General features: G+C 38.5%; 1 protein-coding gene across 1 annotated transcript in view; it reads left to right on the top strand.

Annotated features, from left to right (window-relative positions):
• The window catches only part of col4a1 (collagen, type IV, alpha 1), a 58,023-nt gene that overhangs the window by 24,519 nt on the left and 14,334 nt on the right, over positions 1 to 19,170 (top strand). The window contains exons 2-30 of the mRNA XM_036594868.1: positions 2,371 to 2,427; positions 3,820 to 3,909; positions 4,028 to 4,072; positions 4,454 to 4,498; positions 5,808 to 5,870; positions 5,993 to 6,046; positions 6,586 to 6,612; positions 6,806 to 6,883; positions 6,991 to 7,053; positions 7,236 to 7,271; positions 7,374 to 7,409; positions 8,308 to 8,400; positions 8,907 to 8,942; positions 9,132 to 9,185; positions 9,363 to 9,398; positions 9,723 to 9,767; positions 9,879 to 9,911; positions 10,079 to 10,139; positions 12,641 to 12,676; positions 13,437 to 13,583; positions 13,954 to 14,031; positions 16,311 to 16,394; positions 16,683 to 16,753; positions 17,679 to 17,870; positions 18,046 to 18,214; positions 18,358 to 18,450; positions 18,554 to 18,658; positions 18,770 to 18,867; positions 18,970 to 19,120. Of these exons, the coding sequence (XP_036450761.1) occupies positions 2,371 to 2,427; positions 3,820 to 3,909; positions 4,028 to 4,072; positions 4,454 to 4,498; positions 5,808 to 5,870; positions 5,993 to 6,046; positions 6,586 to 6,612; positions 6,806 to 6,883; positions 6,991 to 7,053; positions 7,236 to 7,271; positions 7,374 to 7,409; positions 8,308 to 8,400; positions 8,907 to 8,942; positions 9,132 to 9,185; positions 9,363 to 9,398; positions 9,723 to 9,767; positions 9,879 to 9,911; positions 10,079 to 10,139; positions 12,641 to 12,676; positions 13,437 to 13,583; positions 13,954 to 14,031; positions 16,311 to 16,394; positions 16,683 to 16,753; positions 17,679 to 17,870; positions 18,046 to 18,214; positions 18,358 to 18,450; positions 18,554 to 18,658; positions 18,770 to 18,867; positions 18,970 to 19,120 (2,176 nt within the window). The remainder of the gene's footprint in view (positions 1 to 2,370; positions 2,428 to 3,819; positions 3,910 to 4,027; positions 4,073 to 4,453; positions 4,499 to 5,807; positions 5,871 to 5,992; positions 6,047 to 6,585; positions 6,613 to 6,805; positions 6,884 to 6,990; positions 7,054 to 7,235; positions 7,272 to 7,373; positions 7,410 to 8,307; positions 8,401 to 8,906; positions 8,943 to 9,131; positions 9,186 to 9,362; positions 9,399 to 9,722; positions 9,768 to 9,878; positions 9,912 to 10,078; positions 10,140 to 12,640; positions 12,677 to 13,436; positions 13,584 to 13,953; positions 14,032 to 16,310; positions 16,395 to 16,682; positions 16,754 to 17,678; positions 17,871 to 18,045; positions 18,215 to 18,357; positions 18,451 to 18,553; positions 18,659 to 18,769; positions 18,868 to 18,969; positions 19,121 to 19,170) is intronic.

A 19,170-nucleotide genomic window follows, 5' to 3' on the forward strand; every position in this document is an offset into this window, starting at 1 on the left:
CATATATGCACATGGGTAGAGATGAAGCTCTTAATGCATGTCTGGTTCTTCAGGGATAGGAGTCATGCGATGGACACACAGGAATGTCTGATCCTCCACACATCTCACTGGAACATTGTGTCTTACAAGACATAGATGAGAGGGGAGGGATAAATGGGGGATTAGAGAAAATCTCCTTAATTGAGAATATAATTGCTGAAGGCTCTACTTATCTGAGTTATATCCATCCTGTGGTAAAGATGTGTTGTTCTTTTTTGATTTTTCTTTTGACAGTCAGATCTTGACTAGTTTAGCCTGGTGTAAAATATAAACTGTACCAATTAGAAGTGTAGAAATCCAAACATTTGCAATTCAGAACCATTGCCACAGTGTTCCAGTGCGTGAACCTCATAGGTATACTTGATAGTGAACTGTGACTGTTATATCGAGGCCTTCAGATTAGGCCATAAATGTTAAAACTAGTAGTCAAATCATTAACATATATTTTACATTGTCTGTAGAAGTTAAGGTGACTCTTTCAGAAAAGAGCCCTGGCATAGAGCTGCCACTGCTGTTATTCATTTCTAACAACTGACTAAAACCTGGCTAGACTCGGCATATTCGCAGTCAGTGGTGTATCTAGGACTTCCAGAAGGCAAATCAAAACATGATTGTTTGATTCCACAGTCTCATCCTAATTGTAGTAGTAGTGAATCTGATACATTTTCCTAATGTCAAATGATAATCTTGCTTGGCTGTATCTACCTAGATACCACATTGACATTTTTCTGATTAGACAATTTTCCATCAGATATTTCAAGATTTGAAACCTTTTGTTCCCAATCAAAACTTAACAGTGAAAGAAGAGTATTTCTACAACACATACAGAGTCAACTACAAATTACAGATGTTTGTTTCTTTATTATACAGAATTCGTTATAGCCCTTCTCTGAAGGCCCAGAAGGCTCTGAGCTTTCACCACAGACTATACTTCTAAAAATAAAGGTTCCTAAATGATTCTTGGTCTGGATGAATGGTTCTAGGAAAAAAAAAAGCTTTCATTACAAAACCTTTACATTATATGAAAAAATGTTCTTTACACTCGTAATCTCATTTATAATAACAGTTCTTGTGGAATCACTGAAAAGATCTTCAGGGAGTCAGAAGTGGTTCATGAAAAAGACCCTAATGGGCACCTTTATTTAATGTTTATATAATCTGAAAAGACAGCAAATGTCAGGAGAGACTGTTTATCATCATTCTCAGAAAGTCTGAGGGCTTAGGTCACTTAACTCAGGTTAAGTCGGATGTGCAGTCCTGGAAATGATCTGGCTGTGTCCAGCTGTTTCCCTTGCCATAGTTGGGTGAACACTGCTGGCCAGAGTGGACTGACCCAGAGGCATTGTTGAGACCGATACCAGCAGTTCTCATGGTCCTTAGCAGCACCCACACACTGATTCAATTACCCAGAACATGAGGTGGGGGGTGCATAGGCGGGGGCAGGGGGATCTCAGCCTGACCCCTGGTGCTGTGCTCTGGCTGCAGACTTTTGGCTAACTGCCTCACACGTGAGCGAAAGAATGACTGCCCTTGGAGAGAGAGAGAGAAAGACGGAGGAATGGAGCAAAAGAGGAGAGCAGCTCCGTTCCCAGGCTCCATTCTCCAGTGTACTGGAGAAAGTCAGGGGGTGGGGGAAATGTAGGAAGTGATGGAGAGATGAACATTTGGCCCAGCTGGCCAAGTGCTTTTGGGCTGTAGAAGTCATTTATTGGGGTGTTAACACCAGAACAGCACTGTTGCATTCTCTCCCACCAGTCTGTGTGAATAGAACAGTGACTCATATGAATGTTGCCCTTAGACTCTGCTTAGACAAAACTCCAGTTCTGTCTGACTTTTAATCACTTCTGCAAGATCACTTGTTGCTTTATTTGGTCAAATAACTGGGGAAGCTCTGCAGTGCAGGCAGCCAAGTTTAGGTCCAGACCAAACAGTCTGTAGCCTGATGTTGATTGTTCAGGTTTGATAGCAGACTAAGCTACTTTGTCACTAGATCTACTCTACTGATATCAGTAATGATCTCTAGCCTGTATTAAATGATAATGTAGTGGAGTTTTAAATGCTTTTTCTTTTTGGTGGGTAATAGAGTCATGGTGCATATTAAGAGAATACCTAATGAGTGTTTAGACTACATTGAAAGCCACAGCACTCACAGCAGCCAGATTGACTATGTGTCTAATGACTGTTTTAGCAAAGTCTGCTTTAAAATCAAACAGAAGCACTCCATGTGCAGTTTATGTGCAGTGATTAAGGTCAAGCATGCACCCACTGCCATCTAGTGGTGCACTATGGTATCACTTTTTAATTAACCCAACTTCTCTTTCTGTTTTTCAGGGATGTTCTGGATCATCATGTGGGAAGTGTGACTGCAGTGGTGTAAAGGGGGCAAAGGTACCGCTCTCCTTCCTCTCATCACATTCCTTGCTTTTTTCATCATTGTGTCATTATTGCCATTCCCTGCGCTTTAGGCTGTCACATTTCTTTGTAGTGTTCATTTAACAAGGCATGTAACATAGTTAAGCCTTGCTGGACATACAAAGACCAACAGTAAAGGTGCAGATATAGGATCTGAGTCAAACTAAATACACAGAGACAATGAATGAGTTCTTTAGCTAGTGCCTTATGAGGTCATGAGTTTTTTTCCTTTCTTTTGAAAGGGCGAATTCCTCTGAGCTGGTTCATAGATTATTTTCACATTTAAATTTCCTTTGCTTTCTCCACCATATGCTGATGTCACTGACTCAAGGCTTCCTGAGTACTTTAGAATGATGTCTTAGTGATCCATGATGCCCCACTGTGAGGTGCATTCAGTTTTTTGGAACACCTTGTAAGAAAGAGTGAGAGTGAGTTAGAGCACAGTTTATAATGCCTGCCAAGGACAATAACCCTAAATGAACAAATAAGCTCCAGAGCCCTTGGTACAGGATGTGAACTCTAAGTGAAGGCAGAATACTCCATGCTGTGAAGTTACATCTAGTGCTGTAAAAGCCAAGGTTCATATTAAGTTTTCATTAATAATGCATTTTTTACTGAATACATATAAAAAGCCAGTATAATGCACTTATGCACTAAAACCTGCAAAAGGGCAATATCACGCATGTTTAAGATGCACATACTATTGTGGGTAAGATTAAACAATTTCCATGAAAAGTTGTGCCAGTTTCATGTGAAGGATCTCATGCAAAATCTTGAATTTACACAAGTGGAACATGACTTTGACTCATGTAATAAAGGCAAATAAGATCTAAAGTACTGTTAGAACATGTAAGATTTCTATAGTGCTGTGTAAAATCTCTACTTTTGCCTCTGTTTGATATTTCTGTAGTACTGTTTTCTTAAATATATACTGCTTACTAGTTGTTTTATGTTTCTAATATTTTAGGAATCCTTTAGAAATCCTTGTAATATCATTGTTGTTTTCATTAGGGATTAGGTTAGAGCAAATTAGTCAGATTAATACTGTGTTTCCAATGCGTGCATGCAAGTAATATTTCAGACACTTAAAACAAAGAGTGTGAGTAATCATATCTCTTCATTAGTCCTCTTACGAGCAGTTCTTCTCTGTTTGTTAATCGAAACAATGTTATCTACAGTACATAAGCAGCCAAAAAATCAGTGGTCTGTATGCAAACTTTCCTGTACTTAAGTGGAAATGTCTCTTTTGCCCTCTGGTGGTGTCTTCCATACAACTGCAACATCATGTGCACATTTCAGCATCATGAGCCCCTTCAGCCCTGCTATAAACCACAAATTCATTTTCAATCTTCCTGTTTTATCTTATAGGGTGAGAGAGGGTTCCCTGGCTTGCAAGGCAATATGGGATTTCCAGGTATGCAGGGGCATGAGGGTCCTCCAGGGCCAATGGGACCAAAGGTATGCCACAGCCAAATTTCAACTCACTTAGCTGATCGTGCAGGTTAATTTGCAGCTGTGTGCAGATTAATTTGGTACTGTTGATCTGTTGTAACATTGTTCATGTTTATTTTCATAGGGGGATCTTGGAGAGCCGGGCGCCCCTGGAATAAAAGGAGCACGTGTAAGTAATGTACTTTTATAAAAAAGTTAAGTACTCTGTATTTTAGACTGATATTCTGGCAGAATGGGAATTTCCTAAAAGATAAGGTAAGAAAAGTTCAGGACAGCTGTTAATGACACTAAATTACATTGTAAAATCTTAAAATCCCTTGCAATTAAATAAAAATGCCCACAAGCTTGGATATTCAGTATATGTCTACTCTGAAGGCTGATCTTTACCAAAATTTACAGTCAACAAGTTACAGAAATAATTCAAAGGTTTTCTGGCAAAGTTCAGCTGTTGAGTCTACCTACCAACATGAACAAATGTTTTACCTTCCATCTTTAATATAATACAGTATAATGTAATACCAAATTGTGATTCTTGTCTTTGCTCTCTTAGGGACCTTCTGGCGCGCCTGGTTTCCCAGGAAACCCCGGTCTGCCGGTAAGTTCCAGAAATGTTTCAATACTTAAATGGAAATTAATAGCCAGACTGTACTGTGTTACACTGTCCAACCAAATTCCTGATCATAAACACTCTAAAAATAAAGGTTCTTAAATAGTTCTTGGCTTAGACAAACAGTTCCAGGAAAAACCCAGAGGAAAGAAGTATTCTAAATAAGATCTCCTCTTAATCTGATTTATGTCTCCTAGACAGTTATGTCCTAATTGAAATCAGTGTGAGACTTTAGCAGTTTTAGCTCCAGTGAAAAACCCTTAACTTTGACCAAAATATTGTCTCACAGACGGCTTAACTCTTTTGTGTCTGACTCTTAGCTGAAAAATATGTACTTAAGAAAAGTATATCCTATTTTATAGCTCTATTCTGTATAACAGAACTCTTTCAGCAGTCTGTCAGTGTAGAAGAAAGATATGAGCTTTTCTCATTCATTTTCAGGGCTTCTTACAGTACTTCTAAGGGGGTGGGCTTGCTTCAAATGCTGTGTGATATATTATAGGATCTTCTTGTAACATGCGATCTTCAACAGCAGAGATAGCAGTTAGCCCTACTACTATCAGATTTGATATTATCCTCCTTTGACTTAAATGCATGCAGTCAGCTTCCTGTATATGACTTAGTATGGTTATTATAATTCTTAGCTAATTCTATGACTGGAAATAACTGTTACAAATTTCAGTACAGGTACATGAAGTACTTGCATGCTTAATACAGTAGATGGCAGCATAACTGTTTTTAGTCTCCCAGAAGGTTGTCTTACCTCCTTCTACCACTAATTCAAAGAGAGAATAAATGTAATTTATATAGATACTTATTTTTTGACTTAACACTTTTAGAAGCAAAATATGCACACAAAAATAAAAGTACCAGAAAGGGTTTAGATGTGAAAACGTAGAACTACTATAGGCCTCCTGACTTTTTTTTTTAGATGAACATAAGAGAAATGGAGGTTGGTATGACAGACAAGAGGGGATAATATCTTTTCATTGAATTTAAAGGCAAGACAGTGTGCCTCATATATATTGTAACTGCCATGGTATTTAAAGAATACAGTGTTTTTCAACATTATAAAAGCATTCATGACCCAGGTATCTCCTTGTATACTGACAACATGTGAAAGCAGAAAGCAAATTTTTTGACAAGTCATCCTCCTCAACAAGACACTCCACATGCCTACTTTGTTAATATACTGTGTTGTTGCCCCTTCAAGAGAAAAAAACAGTTTTGGCACCCCTGGAATAGTCTAATGTGTATGTGACTGGGTTTGGTTGTGTATGCCTAATTCCCACCTCAGGGTCTCCCAGGTCAAGATGGCCCACCAGGACCACCAGGTATTCCAGGGTGCAATGGAACAAAAGTAAGCATTTTTAATACTTGACCTTGTTTATTCAAACTATAAGAATGAAAATTAAAGCTTGATGAAGTGTTATTAATTGGTTGATTTGAGTTAGTCTTAAAGTAAGTTTCGGTGTGTTGCAGGGGGAGAGAGGTATTGATGGAATATCAGGCTTACCAGGACTGCAAGGACCACCAGTAAGGAAAAGAAGTGTTATTTCCCACAAATACTAGTTATTTTGTAGTGCCCTGCAATGCGTTTGCCTTTATTATAATGGAACAAACAGTTCAATTGAATTCAGGTTATTTAATCCACTATTGGATTGGAGCTGGGCAATATGGCAAAATATAATATCATAATACTTCAGTTTTTTGAAGTTTTTTGTGATACGCAATGTGTCACAATGTTTATTTTTTCTGACATCTGATCAGTTAGAACAGACAAAGAAGTTACACGTTTTAAAAATACTATCAAAAACTATGAATCCAATGATTTGTGTTCATTATGCTGCACTAAATCCAATTAAACAGGACTAATTTTGCTCTTTTTAATCAAACAAGCAGTTTGGAATTGTTTTAGGTACTGACAGTATCCATGATACACATAATGTGATGTAATTTATCACACTGACGATAAATATTGTCACATTGTCCAGTTCTATCCACTGTATTTTATGAATGAGTAGATTATATGTTATTTTTTTTTTTATATTTATATCTTATATCTTTTTTCACAGGGTATTCCAGGTATTCCAGGCATGAAGGTAGGAAAACCCACAAATATGTAGTCCTGATTGTGACCTGACCCAAAATGTATCTGTTGGTTGAATTCTTGATTGAAACACTCTGTATTTTTATATATATTTCATTGATCCTCTTAAAGTTCTACATTTAATTGAGGCATATGTTGAGAGAAATACAAATACTGGCCAGTAACCTGAAATATCTCTTTTTTAGGGAGATCCAGGTGGTTTTATTGGTGGTTTCCTTCCTCAGAAAGGAGAAAAAGGATTTCCAGGACACTCAGGATTACCAGTAAGTGTGGCCTTGTCAAAGTGTGCACTTGTGTTTTACATGAGTTGGATGTTAGTGCTGTGGCTGTTACCCACAGCAGAATCCAAGCATCTGATTTCTCCCCTAAGGGATCACCTGGAAACCCTGGACCACAAGGACCAATTGGCCCACCTGGACCAACTGGGCTTAAAGTGAGTGGTCTAATCTGTAAATAGTGAGGGGCTGTATCTTAAGGTTGAAGAGAAACAAATTAACATATAAATGTTTATGTAAAAACACATCTTAGTAAAGACACACCATATTTACAGTGCTGTAAAAACATTCATCCATGTCAAAAATGTAGCATCAATCTTCTTTTTCTCTTCTCTCTTAGGGATATCCTGGTCCTCCTGGTCCTCCTGGTCCACCTGTAGGTGTTTAGTTTAAGTAGTATTATTTGCTTAGTTATAACTATAATCACATTATATTGGTACATAGTAAGTAATCAGTAACTGTTGTATTTGTATTGCAGGGAACGCTCATGTTTATGGGTGCGAAGGGTGACAAGGTGAGTCAGAAGAATACACTGACTGATGTAACGTCCATGATAAGGCCTGTCACAATCATTTAACTGTCAATTAATTGCGTTGTAAATAATTGCATTTAACAATTTAATTGTCATTATTTACCACTGCCCTCTAATTTATAGATCATTTATACAGTGTTGTAGTACCAGTCAAAATTTAGAACATGCTGTTTTTGTAAGATCCATGAAATGTCTCAATAAATGTGTTGTCTGCCTTCTTTTATTTACATGCATTTACCTCAGCATAACGGATAAATACATACCCAAATCACATTGTTTGTTGCAAAGTCATTATATGATAGTGGAAGCTAACAGCGGTGAACAATAATTGTTGTCAGCTTAAATAATTGCGATCAGCTCAAAGATTTGCAATCAGGAAATTATGTAATAATTATAACAGGCCTACCCATGCCATCAACAGCATCTCTGATTTTATTCCAATGCTTTTCAAGACAGCCACAGCAAAAACACACATAAGTGGAGTGCCGCACACCCAGGCTAACTATTTCCTATGATAGCTGGTAATTGACTTAAAAATATGCCAATTTCAGGCCTTCACACGTTTGCTAAATTCATGCCACAATAGTAATCACTTTAAAAAGCCTACGAATTCATCCTATTGCTCAAATATGAGAGATGCACTGATATGTAAATCCTGGGCCAGTGCAATAGTTATTATCACCAAGCATTGTGGTTAGCGATAATTATCAATCATTCTTTTTTTGCATTTTTTTTTATAATTATAGGTATCAGACTTATCTGATTGTCTGATATAATCCAACAAAATCGTTTCATTCAAAACATAATTACAATTTAATTAAAATATTTGTAACAATTCAGATGAAAAAGTTGAAAATAAACATAATGCTTCCTTTACTAGGGTGAACAAGGCCCCCGAGGTCCTCCAGGCCCTGTAGGAACCCTGCAACCACAAGGTCAAGATGTTGAGAAACATTATGTACCTGGACCACCGGTAGGAGGGCTGTGTTCATAATTAATTTGACTAACTGAATATTCAAAACAGTGTATTGAAATTTAAAACTGTATTGTTGATACTATTGCTGATGTTGCTGATGTTGCTATTTTAGTTTTATGGGTTTAAGATTTGGTAGAATTTATACAAGGCAGTTCATTTTATTGTTTATAGCTAAGATCACTCACTCATGTCTTAGAACTTGAGAATAGGACGTCATATTGTTTTGAAGTATTTTTTTTTCTGACCCAAACCATTCTAGAATATTATAATGTAGTATAGTATAGTATTGTATAGTATAGTGTAGTTTAGTGTGGCTTAGTGTAAGAACATTTTAACAGCTAACATAAGGAAAATCAAATTGAATTTTGTAATGCATACACTAGATGATTTAAGCCTTTGAAACATCTTGCAAGCTGACATTGCCATGCCAGCCATCCTGCAGTCTGGATGGAAGATGAAGCAAATAATTACTAAATTACTAAAACTGTTTTTGCTTTTTGTAGGGGGATAGAGGAGACAAAGGAGAAAAAGGAGACAAAGTAAGTGCTTAGACATGATACAATTTGAGAAGTTTATTTGGATCTTGTTGGTGTAGGCGCTCCTGGATATAAAAAAATGCATATTTCAGTATGTAATTTTGTAGAATTATCCACTGTAAAATTCAGATTTTAATGGTAGTGACAAATTAGAGAAACTGCTGGGCACTAATTCAATGTTTCTTTGGCCAGTGCTCAGTGTATGACGCAGGAATCAAGGGTGAACCTGGACCTCCCGGGCCGCCAGTAAGTAGCACATTCAAATTTGCTGTGTTGTGTTGCTTATGTCATGCCTGTTGCAGCTAATTCTGATATTACTGATCTAAATGAAAGTGTATAGATGAATGAATATGAATAAGAATATGCTTATCAGATGCAAACTAAATATGGAAAATCTGGATTGCATTTTCCTTTTCTTCTTAGGGAAAAGCAGGAAAGGATGGACTAGATGGAGCTACGGTAAGATATGTCTGTTTTGTTTTGTAAGCAGCCAAAATCTGAATAACCAGTTAATGTTAGATATATCTTCAAAGTAGCAGCTTTAAAGCAGAGGACAGAAACCTTCTTTACTTTTAATGGAAGTTAATGAAAAGAGAGTTTATCCCAAGCAGTTTTGGAGCATTTTCATTGACTCATTCATGATGAAATTTTTACACACTGTAAAGGGCAGCTGGTGTGCCCAAATGATGTTGAAAAGTATAAATCAGGAAAAATTGAGATGTTTTTTTTTTTTGGACAGCATTAAATATTAAATATCTCACAAAGTCTTTGTTTCTCAAAAAGGGGGAAAAAGGTGACTCTGGTTTTCCTGGTCACAATGGCTTGAAAGTAAGTGATGACAGATGCTCATCTTTTAACCATCTATTATTGTAGCAGTTAGATTAATTTAAATTGTTTAATATGTTTTGATATTAAATTCAATACTCATCTTTTTAATAGGGGGACAAGGGAGAGAGAGGACCACCAGGATATGTAAGTGGGCAGCCATTTTCTATTCATATTATATATTGTTTTGGTCTGCTCATGCATAATAACAGTGATTTCAAATGGCATTTTGAATTGCCAGTTTGTCTGTCAATTTCTCAGAATACAGAATGTTTTATTTTTTTATTTTTATTTATTTACTTTTTTTGTTAAAGGGTGATGGTGCGCCTGGCCCTCCTGGTCTACCAGGCATTCCTGGGCCACAAGGAGAGAGAGGTAGGTTAGAGATGAGCAGCTGTATACTGTCACATTGGTCATGTGAGCTGTATTCAAAGTTAGGCTGATGAAAGTTGAAAACCTATTCATTACCTGCGATAGACAGTACACAGGTCTCCCACCACACCTGACATTTTTAATCTATGCTTTATATTCATCAGTATTTTTTATTTGTTAACTTCAGAACCCTGAGATGTTTTTCAACATTCCTGACCCCAGTAGGGCTCATGTGGCTGAATGCAAATAAAACACAGCAGTGTTCCAGCGTCTAGTGTAAAGCCTTCATAGAAGAGTAGAGGCTGTTACTGCAGAGACATTTTATTAATACCCTTAACTTGGGAAAAAAACATTGAATGACAAGGTGTGTACAAACATATGGACTTGTAGTGTATTTCCTTTTCTTAGTAAAAGCTTTTTGACAGCCACACATCCTTTCAGATCCATAGTGCAGTTATAGACTCCTCACAAGGGAAGGATGGACAGAAACACCTGTGTTTTTTCAGATCTGAAGCTTCATTTTCTGAAGATGAAAGCTTTAAGTACTGTTATCTGATAGTGTCATTTTGCTGGTCTACCAGGTCTTGCACGTTTGTTTCATGTTCCATTTTCTCTATCCTTAGAAAGATAAATAGATTGTACCTAATGGTCATTTTGACTTGTAAAAATAGATAAAGATAGTCTCTGACTTGTGCACAGTACTGTATTGTTTCTCAATGAGAATGAATAATTATTATTACAGGTCTAATATAGGTATAACAGCCAATAATATAAAAAAAACAATTTCTTTTCACAATGCTTTTAAGGACTGAAGATACCAAGTAATGAAGGATTTTAAGTGTAATTTTGTCCCATTCTTCCTGCAAACAATTTTTTAGGTATGCAAATATGGGGTCTTTGTCGTTGCACGTTTTAAAATGTGCCACACGTTCTCTACTGGGGACAGGTTGAGAACGCAGACAGGCCAGTCCAGCACCCGTGTCCTCTTCTTCCACAGCTATGCTTATGTAATGTGTGCAGAATGTGGTTTTGCATTGTCTTGTTGAAATATTCATAGGCGTCCCTGGAAAAGATGAAGGCAGTATATGTTACTCTAAAATCTCCATGCACTTTTCAACATTAATGATGCCATCACAGACGTTTAAGTTACCTTTCCCAAGGGCACTGACACAACCCCATACAATGACAGACCCTGGCTTTTGGACTTGTTGTTGGTAACAGTCTTTGCATTTTTGATCTGGAGCACACGGCGTACATTTCTTCCAAAAGTCCTGAAATACTGATTCATCTGACCACAATACACTCTGTGATCGTCCCCGGAATGTCTCAGAATAAATATTCTGGGCTTCCCTGAATAGACTTATCATGATGTCATGCTGTATGTTAGGGAAAGATAGGCCCTTAAATACAAATTCAGAGAAAGGTCATTGTTTAGCCTGCTTCAGCCACCAAACAGAGAGCTTCTGTCTTTGGCATTCTTAGCTACCTAAAGATGCAGCACTGGTCTGCCTCAGGGTGGTGCTGTATCACCCAGTTGGTCCTTCATAGCCTTGCTACTGTAACCTACTCTAACTATATGCCTTGGATACCGCTGAAAAACTTTACAGTATGCCATCACATATATAAATGTGATAACTTGCCTAATTTCCCAAGACATTGGTGGAAAGAGTGAATTGATACTCATTTCTTAAACCGAAGACAAAAGAAGAGATGTGTACAGGCTTAGTCAATGTGTGGAAAAGGGCTTTACCAAACTAGAAATGAGCATTTCTAAAAAAGATTCAAGTATTTTGTTGCTGTTGAAGCTAGCACTAGTGCTGCTATGGAGAGTGAGCAGCCAGCCAGTGCTGGAGCAGTAAAAAAAAAATGAATGTGTGGGGGTATTTCGTACACTGTTATGGATGAATGATGGTTCTTGATGCAGTGCCATCTGGAGGTCAGAGTCTTTTAATTATGTTATGCACCTTGGAAAGTGAAATTTCCAAATACCTTTGTTTTTTTCTTTGGGGAACAAACATTTCAATAATTTTTTCAAGCATTTGGTGATAAACTGGCAACTAGGCCTTTCCTGGATGCTGCTTTTGTACCAAATCATTATCATTATAGTCACCTGTTGGCATCATCTGTTTCAAATCATATCAGTCAATGATTTTACCTTCTTTACTAGCCCAAAACCGCCCCATCCAAACTTTTTCTAGAATGTGTTGCAGACGTTGACCATGAACATGAAACATCTTGTGTTCATACCGTCTGTAATAAAATACAAGACAAAGTAAATTTTAGAAATTACTGTTTTTTTTTTTACATATCATCCCAACTTTTTCTGATTTTGGGTTGTAATTTAGCATTTTACTTTTAGCTTGTGCACGCACTGATGCGCATGTAGTTACTAGAAGCAAATCTCAGTGATTGGATATGAATGTCATATGTAAACAAGGCTAAAGACAAACTCATTTTGCAATTCATGTTTGTTTAGCATATTAACACATGATCTTTTGTTGCAGGATACCCTGGGCAGCCTGGAGATCCTGGTCCCCCAGGTAAGAGCAGAACTTTGTCTCATCTCAAGTCATTTTCAAACTCTCAAATCAGTTGTGTGGGATAAAGTCAAAAGTGGGATAAAGCCAAAAGCTTCAGCTTTGCTGAATTTCTTTACTATTACTTATGTGTGACACGTCAACAGAATCCAGATGCTCGCGGCGCAAAAGGGCTAAAGTTGTTTCAATAGAGTTGTGCAAAGGCTTGGTCTAAAAACAGGCGTGGGTCAAATCCAAAAGACAAAGGCAAAAAACAACGATGATCATATCACCGTGTGAACAAACACCAAGGGGCTAAAATACAGGCAGGAAGGTCAAAAACAGTGATCAAAACAACAAGCAAAAGTACAAAAAGGCAGAGTCAAGTACACAAAGCAAAGTACACGGCAAACAATAGCTCAGACAAAACACTCAGCAAGTTCATACCTCGCACTGCGCCTCACTAAAGCCCAGGCTTATAAACTATCCTGTCTAGATCATATGACATAAGACACAGGTGTAAACAGTTAGTACTCTGGGGAGCGCGAGCGCTGATAGGAGCGCAATAGCCCGTCCGAAGTCATGTGATCCCCCATGGTACTGTGGGTAGTGGAGTCCGTTAAGGTCTCGGCGTCAGAAGGAAGTTGTCTAGTCGTGTGATCTTCCTGAGGGTTTTGGGAAATGAAGTCCATAACGTCTCGTGATGCTGGTGAATGTGTGACATTATCAAACTTGTCTGCCTAATGCTGTTGTCTCCCTTCCTTGTATTCCTAATTGCTTATAGGCAGGCACTTTGAGGGTCCTCCTGGAGAGAGAGGTTTCCCTGGAGAGATTGGCCAGAAAGGAGACAAAGGTGTCGATGGAGAGTCTCTAAGGGGACCTCCGGGAGCTGATGGAGCTGCTGGTCCACCTGGACCTCCAGGACCATTAAGTAAGTGTTGCCCGGTATGGAGTTTTTAGACTAAAAAAAAAATGCAGTACAAAATACTGAAAAAAGAACACAGCAGATGATATAATATGAACAGCGCCTTCAGCAAATCCAGCATTCCAGCATTTTTACCATTTTTTAACTTAATCTGTGTCTGCCACACCTGTAGCACATGGTTGATAACTGTAGACAACAGATATTTTTATATATCCATTGAATTTATATACCCATTGAATTTATTGTCTGAGGTAATCAGACAATACTATGTGGTACAGATGCTGCACATAAAGATTGGAAAAGTTGAAACTAGTTTGCTGTATAAATGATTTTGCTGTTGATATTTTCCTGTTATGTTGACATTCTTTTCCTGTAGGTGAACCGTGTAACATAGAACGTGGAAATCCAGGCCCCCCCGGACCTCCTGGGTTGATGGGAGAAGTTGGACAGAAAGGTGAGAAGGGGTGTATTTGAGTCCCTCATTTGGTATGGAGTAAGGCTGTTGACGTTAATGAGTTAATGCTCGTGATTAATCTTGAAGCCTTAACGCATTCATTTATTTTAATGCAAATTAATCATATTACCAAGTTTGACCCCAAATTCCTCCCATAATTCCCACGTAGATTTACAGAAAGGTGCAAACATAGATAACACAATGAAACATCCCCTGGTGTGCTGAATGGCAAGTTTCGTTTTAAAATGTTTCCAGATGGAAATTCAGAAAAAACTAAAGTTACATCTGGAACTGGATGAATAAAGGTCACCACTATAGGAACAGATAGCGCTATGGAATCTACCATTTGAGCATATGCCCTGTGCAGTGCACCATTATACAGAGGGTAATCACAGTGGCTCCCCGTGACAGTGGGTTTGTCGATGCTTTAGCCAAGTGCCGTAAAAGTAGTCGGACATTTGCACAGTCCTGCAAACACAACAGAGCTGAGAGTTCAGCAGGCCTCTCATGGTCAAGAAGAGGAGACACTCATCCAGGATGTATGTAAGCGCTAGAATTCGACTCTCAAAATGATAAAGCAGGTCCAACACAACAAAGACACACTGAAGGCAACGCTAGCACAGCAGAAGCACAACTTAGCCGTGCCTATTCACTGCCATACAATTCATGAATTCTATTACTTGTTTTATCTCCCCCCAAAAATACAAAGTAAATACTATTTAAACTTCACGATTAATCATGATTAATCACAACCTATTAATTTTGATATTAACCAATACAACCTATTAATGTGATTAATTTGATACATTCTTTTAATCGATTGACAATGATAAGAATACATTTTCTAATGATTTCAAATAATATTAGGACCATGATTTATTGGTTCATCTTTTACCTCTCAGCACTGAATAAACTCATGTGAATTGCTCTTTCTTTTTTAGGAGGTGAAAAGAGTTGCTCTTTCAATTTAATTGTGTGCTTGAACTAGTTTAATGAATTCAATTAATTAGTTAAGTCTAATTTAGAACAACCTGAATAGTTAAGTAAGCATAAATAATTTAATTAAACAGGACCTGTTTTGCTTTTCCCTTTCTTTTAGTATGTTATATAGCTTTTTTATACATGTAAAGGGTCTGCAGTTACAAAGCTCAAAGTACACACCAGAGAGAGTAACTCTCTCTCATAGAAACCACTTTTCTCAGCTGCCTGAAACATCTTGTTGGAATTCCAGCCCTTTTCTTTTGTTACAAGATGAGGTAACACAACCCTTATTGCTTTCCTACTGGCAAGCTTGGCATGCTCTCACACAAAGCAGTGCAACTACTGGAGAGTTTGTTCAGTTTTGTAGCTATGTCTAGAGAGAAAATCTGCAATCTGGCGGTTGACCAGTCAGAAGAGAGTGGGCAAGCTGACCAATCAAAAGCATGCTGGGTTTATTGGGAAAAGACACAGGAGCTCTAACAGAGCATTTCGGACAGAAGATGAATAGAGATGTATAGTGTGAGAAAAATTTTGTGTTTTTGGAACATTGAAGCATGTAAATCTATTCTAGTAGACCCCCAAAAAAAATAATGAACATTAAAAATGAACATAATAGGTCCCCTTCATTATTGAGTTGTTGAATATGATGTAATATAATATGCCTAGTTATGAATTTAACTCTGGTTGTGTCTGAATGTTCAGGTCATTCAGGCAAGGTGGAATGGAGCTCAGTGTGTGAATATTATGTACAATACATGACCATACGTGTGTGGACACCCCTCCTAATTGTTGGGTTCATGTGTTTCAGCCACACCCATTACTAACAAGTGTATAACATTAAGCACATAGCCATGTAATCCCTATAGTAAAACATTGGTAGTAGAGTCTGCACTGCTGAATTCACTGCATAAGGGGAGGAAGTGGGGTGAAACCTCTGGAGAGCTCCCAGCTCTGCACAGTGTAGTGTTATCCCTGCTCCAGCACACTTTACTCATCTCACTGGCTAATTATTATGCTCTTATTGGGTGTCAGTGTGTTATCAGTGTTAGAGCAGAGAAAACACTCAAATGTAGGGCAGGGGGACCTCTTGCTCCTCCAGAGTATGGGAGAGCATGTTTTGTCTGTATGTTGGAAAAGTGCAAGGCAGAAGTGGTTGATCTTCACAAGTCTCTGCAACAGAGGAGTGTTAAAGTGTATCTGTTGCAGTCATACACAGATTCACCAGTGCTATTGTAGCTCTCAGGGGGTGCTTCTGCAGGGTATGGTAACTTAACTTTAAAATTTGCCCGCTTTCTTAGGTGACCAAGGAGACACTTGCACACAATGTTCTGCATTCGGGCCTCCAGGTTTACCTGGTCCTCCGGGACCGAAAGGACAGCAAGGTGAGGTTCCTTTTCATATGGACATTTTGAGCAATAGGTGGACAATAAAATAACTTCAAAGAATTTCTGTGAAATTCAGCTGAAAGGTTCCATGTCATGGAAAATCAAATGTTCTTCACTTTTATTAAATAATAAGCATGATGTTATGTGTAAAAATGGTTAAAGTACCAGTTGAGACATCTGAGTATGCTGGATTTTTATTTTTGTAATGAATGTGTTTTTGCATCTTAGTCATCACAAACTTTTCTTGTTTTACACACATTATTCATCAGATTTTTTTTATACTAGGTTTCCCTGGCCCAGCAGGCAGTAAAGGAGAAAAGGGTCTGCCTGGACTTGTTGGAGTTCCTGGAGGCCCTGTAAGTGGTGAAAACTGCAATTTAACAAATCCATGTGAAGTTCTCTTTCATTTATACCTCTTCAATACAGTTCCTGGAGCTTTCCCGACCTTTGTTCACACCACAAGCATGTGTGATGCTGTCCCAAGTAAATGTCTGTGCTTGCTAGTTAAAAACAACATTGAACATTGGTGCCTGGATATTTGGCTTTCTGCAGGGCTTGTGTTATAGATGGTAAATGTGAATGTCAGCATGGAAGCATAATAAGCATAATAATAATAGTTTCATTATTTATTATTATTGCTTACTGTTCCGTTATTATTTGCCTTTCAGAGAGGGAATGGGTGGACATAGACCCTTTAAAAAAGAATCCGTGTACAATGATTCCTTCCAAGAAGGCAGATAATTATTCATTTTAGGAGCATGCCAGCTGCCTCTACATGCACTTGAATCAAAGCAGATATATGGGTACAATTTGAGACTATAGGCTGAGTTTTGAAACAAATAGTTTCTGCTAAAAACGCACAATGCACATATTTTCCTTAATTTAACTAAAATTTTATTTAATCTGTACTGATATTTTGTGCGCTGTTCTGGCTGGTCTGTGAATGCAGCCAGCATGATCCCCAGAGATAGGCAGGTTCAGCTGACTGAACACTGCTGTCCTGGCCCTCTCTCCTAAGGCAGTTTGCCTCTTGTTGCCCTTTGGATGTTACTTTAGAACTCCTTAGTACAGCAGCAAAGTGTCAAAGACTCAAATTGCCCTTGCAGGGCAGTAAAATATTTAATAAAATTCAAATGATTTCAGAACAATGCTTTAATGACATGCAGCTTTTTAATGTTTTAACTTTTTAACAAAAATGCCCACCTTCCAGTACATACTACGTCTTATGTTTCTCTCACAGTTGGAAAACAAACCTCTCTTCGTCTTTTTCTTTGACTTCAGGGTAGAGATGGTTCCCCAGGTTTGATAGGTGCTCCTGGGGCACAGGGTGAGCCAGGCGATATCTATCTGGCACCACATCTGAAGGGAGAGAAAGGCTATCCTGGCCTCCCTGGCAGCAGGGGATTCCCAGGTATAGATGGACTTCCTGGGAAAGATGGACGTCCAGGTCAACAAGGACCTAAAGGAGAACCAGTGAGTTTTAATGTACATCATATCCTTATAAATAGTTAATGCAAGGCATTTAGCCACTTTGCATCAACTCCTGATTTTATCAAGTTGTGTTAGCTGGATGTAATTTCTGTAACCTGATGCCTAGCATATCAGAAAATATTTGTTATTGTAACCTACAAACCTTATTTCTGCAAAGGCCAGAGTAGGTATTAAGGGAGAACGTGGTCGAGATGGAGATCCAGGTACCCCTGGACCTCCTGGTGAGAGGGGACCCCCAGGTCTGCCAGGGATTGGTCGGCCAGGAGAGTCTGGAGAGAAGGGCAGTCCAGGACAACCTGGTGTGCCAGGAAGACCAGGAATACCAGGCTAGCATTTATTTTTCATTTATTTAATTATTTAATTTATTTATTGAATTTTGCATTGTGTTTAGATGTCTGTTCAATGGAAATGACATATATTTATATATTTCGAACAAAAATCTCACTTTCAAACAAACTCCAAACTCTAGGTCCTAAAGGTGAACCTGGAAAAGGTGTGAGTTCACCAGGACCTGAGGGTCCACCAGGACCTCGTGGAGAAAGTGGAATACCTGGCCTTCAAGGTAACTTGTGTTTTGCTGTTAACAGTATTATTCCTTGTTTCAAAGTATGTAAAGTACACTGGGGCACTTGTGATTATGATTATGTTTGTTGTTTCTTCTTAAGGTGAAAGGGGTCCTCCTGGCGATCAAGGCTTGCCAGGATTCCCAGGGCTGAAAGGTGACCCTGGTCTTCCAGGAATTGGACTTCCTGGCCCACCAGGGCCAAAAGGTAAATCCAGCTTTAATACTGGGCAGGATTTGTATGACTTTTTATACACTCATTTAAAATAGTGTTTTAAATATTATTTCTGTAAATGTTTTTCTGTCTTTCTCTGTTCAGGATACTCTGGTATACCAGGTGCCCCTGGACTCCCTGGAGAGCCTGGTCGCCCAGGCCAGGACGGCATTCCTGGACATGCAGGAGCACCAGGACAAAAAGTATGATGGTTTGATTGTGCATTGGTGTGCACTTGTTTTTGAATAACCTCCTCTGAAGTCCATTTTTTTATTGATTGGAGTTCTATCTTAAATATCTAAAAGGGTGAACCTGGTGCTGGCTTTCGAGGACCCAAGGGCTCTATTGGACAACCAGGAGTGCCAGGGTTTCCAGGTGAAAAGGGTAATGTAGGAATGACAGGAGTCCCTGGAACAGAAGGACGCACTGGACCACCTGGTCCTCAAGGTGTAAAAGGTGAGTTAATAGCTTGCTGGCATCATTTGAGAAATTCTGTACATCATGAG

Source organism: Colossoma macropomum, unplaced genomic scaffold (genome assembly GCF_904425465.1).
Source record: "Colossoma macropomum unplaced genomic scaffold, Colossoma_macropomum, whole genome shotgun sequence".
In the NCBI taxonomy this organism is placed as follows: domain Eukaryota; kingdom Metazoa; phylum Chordata; class Actinopteri; order Characiformes; family Serrasalmidae; genus Colossoma; species Colossoma macropomum.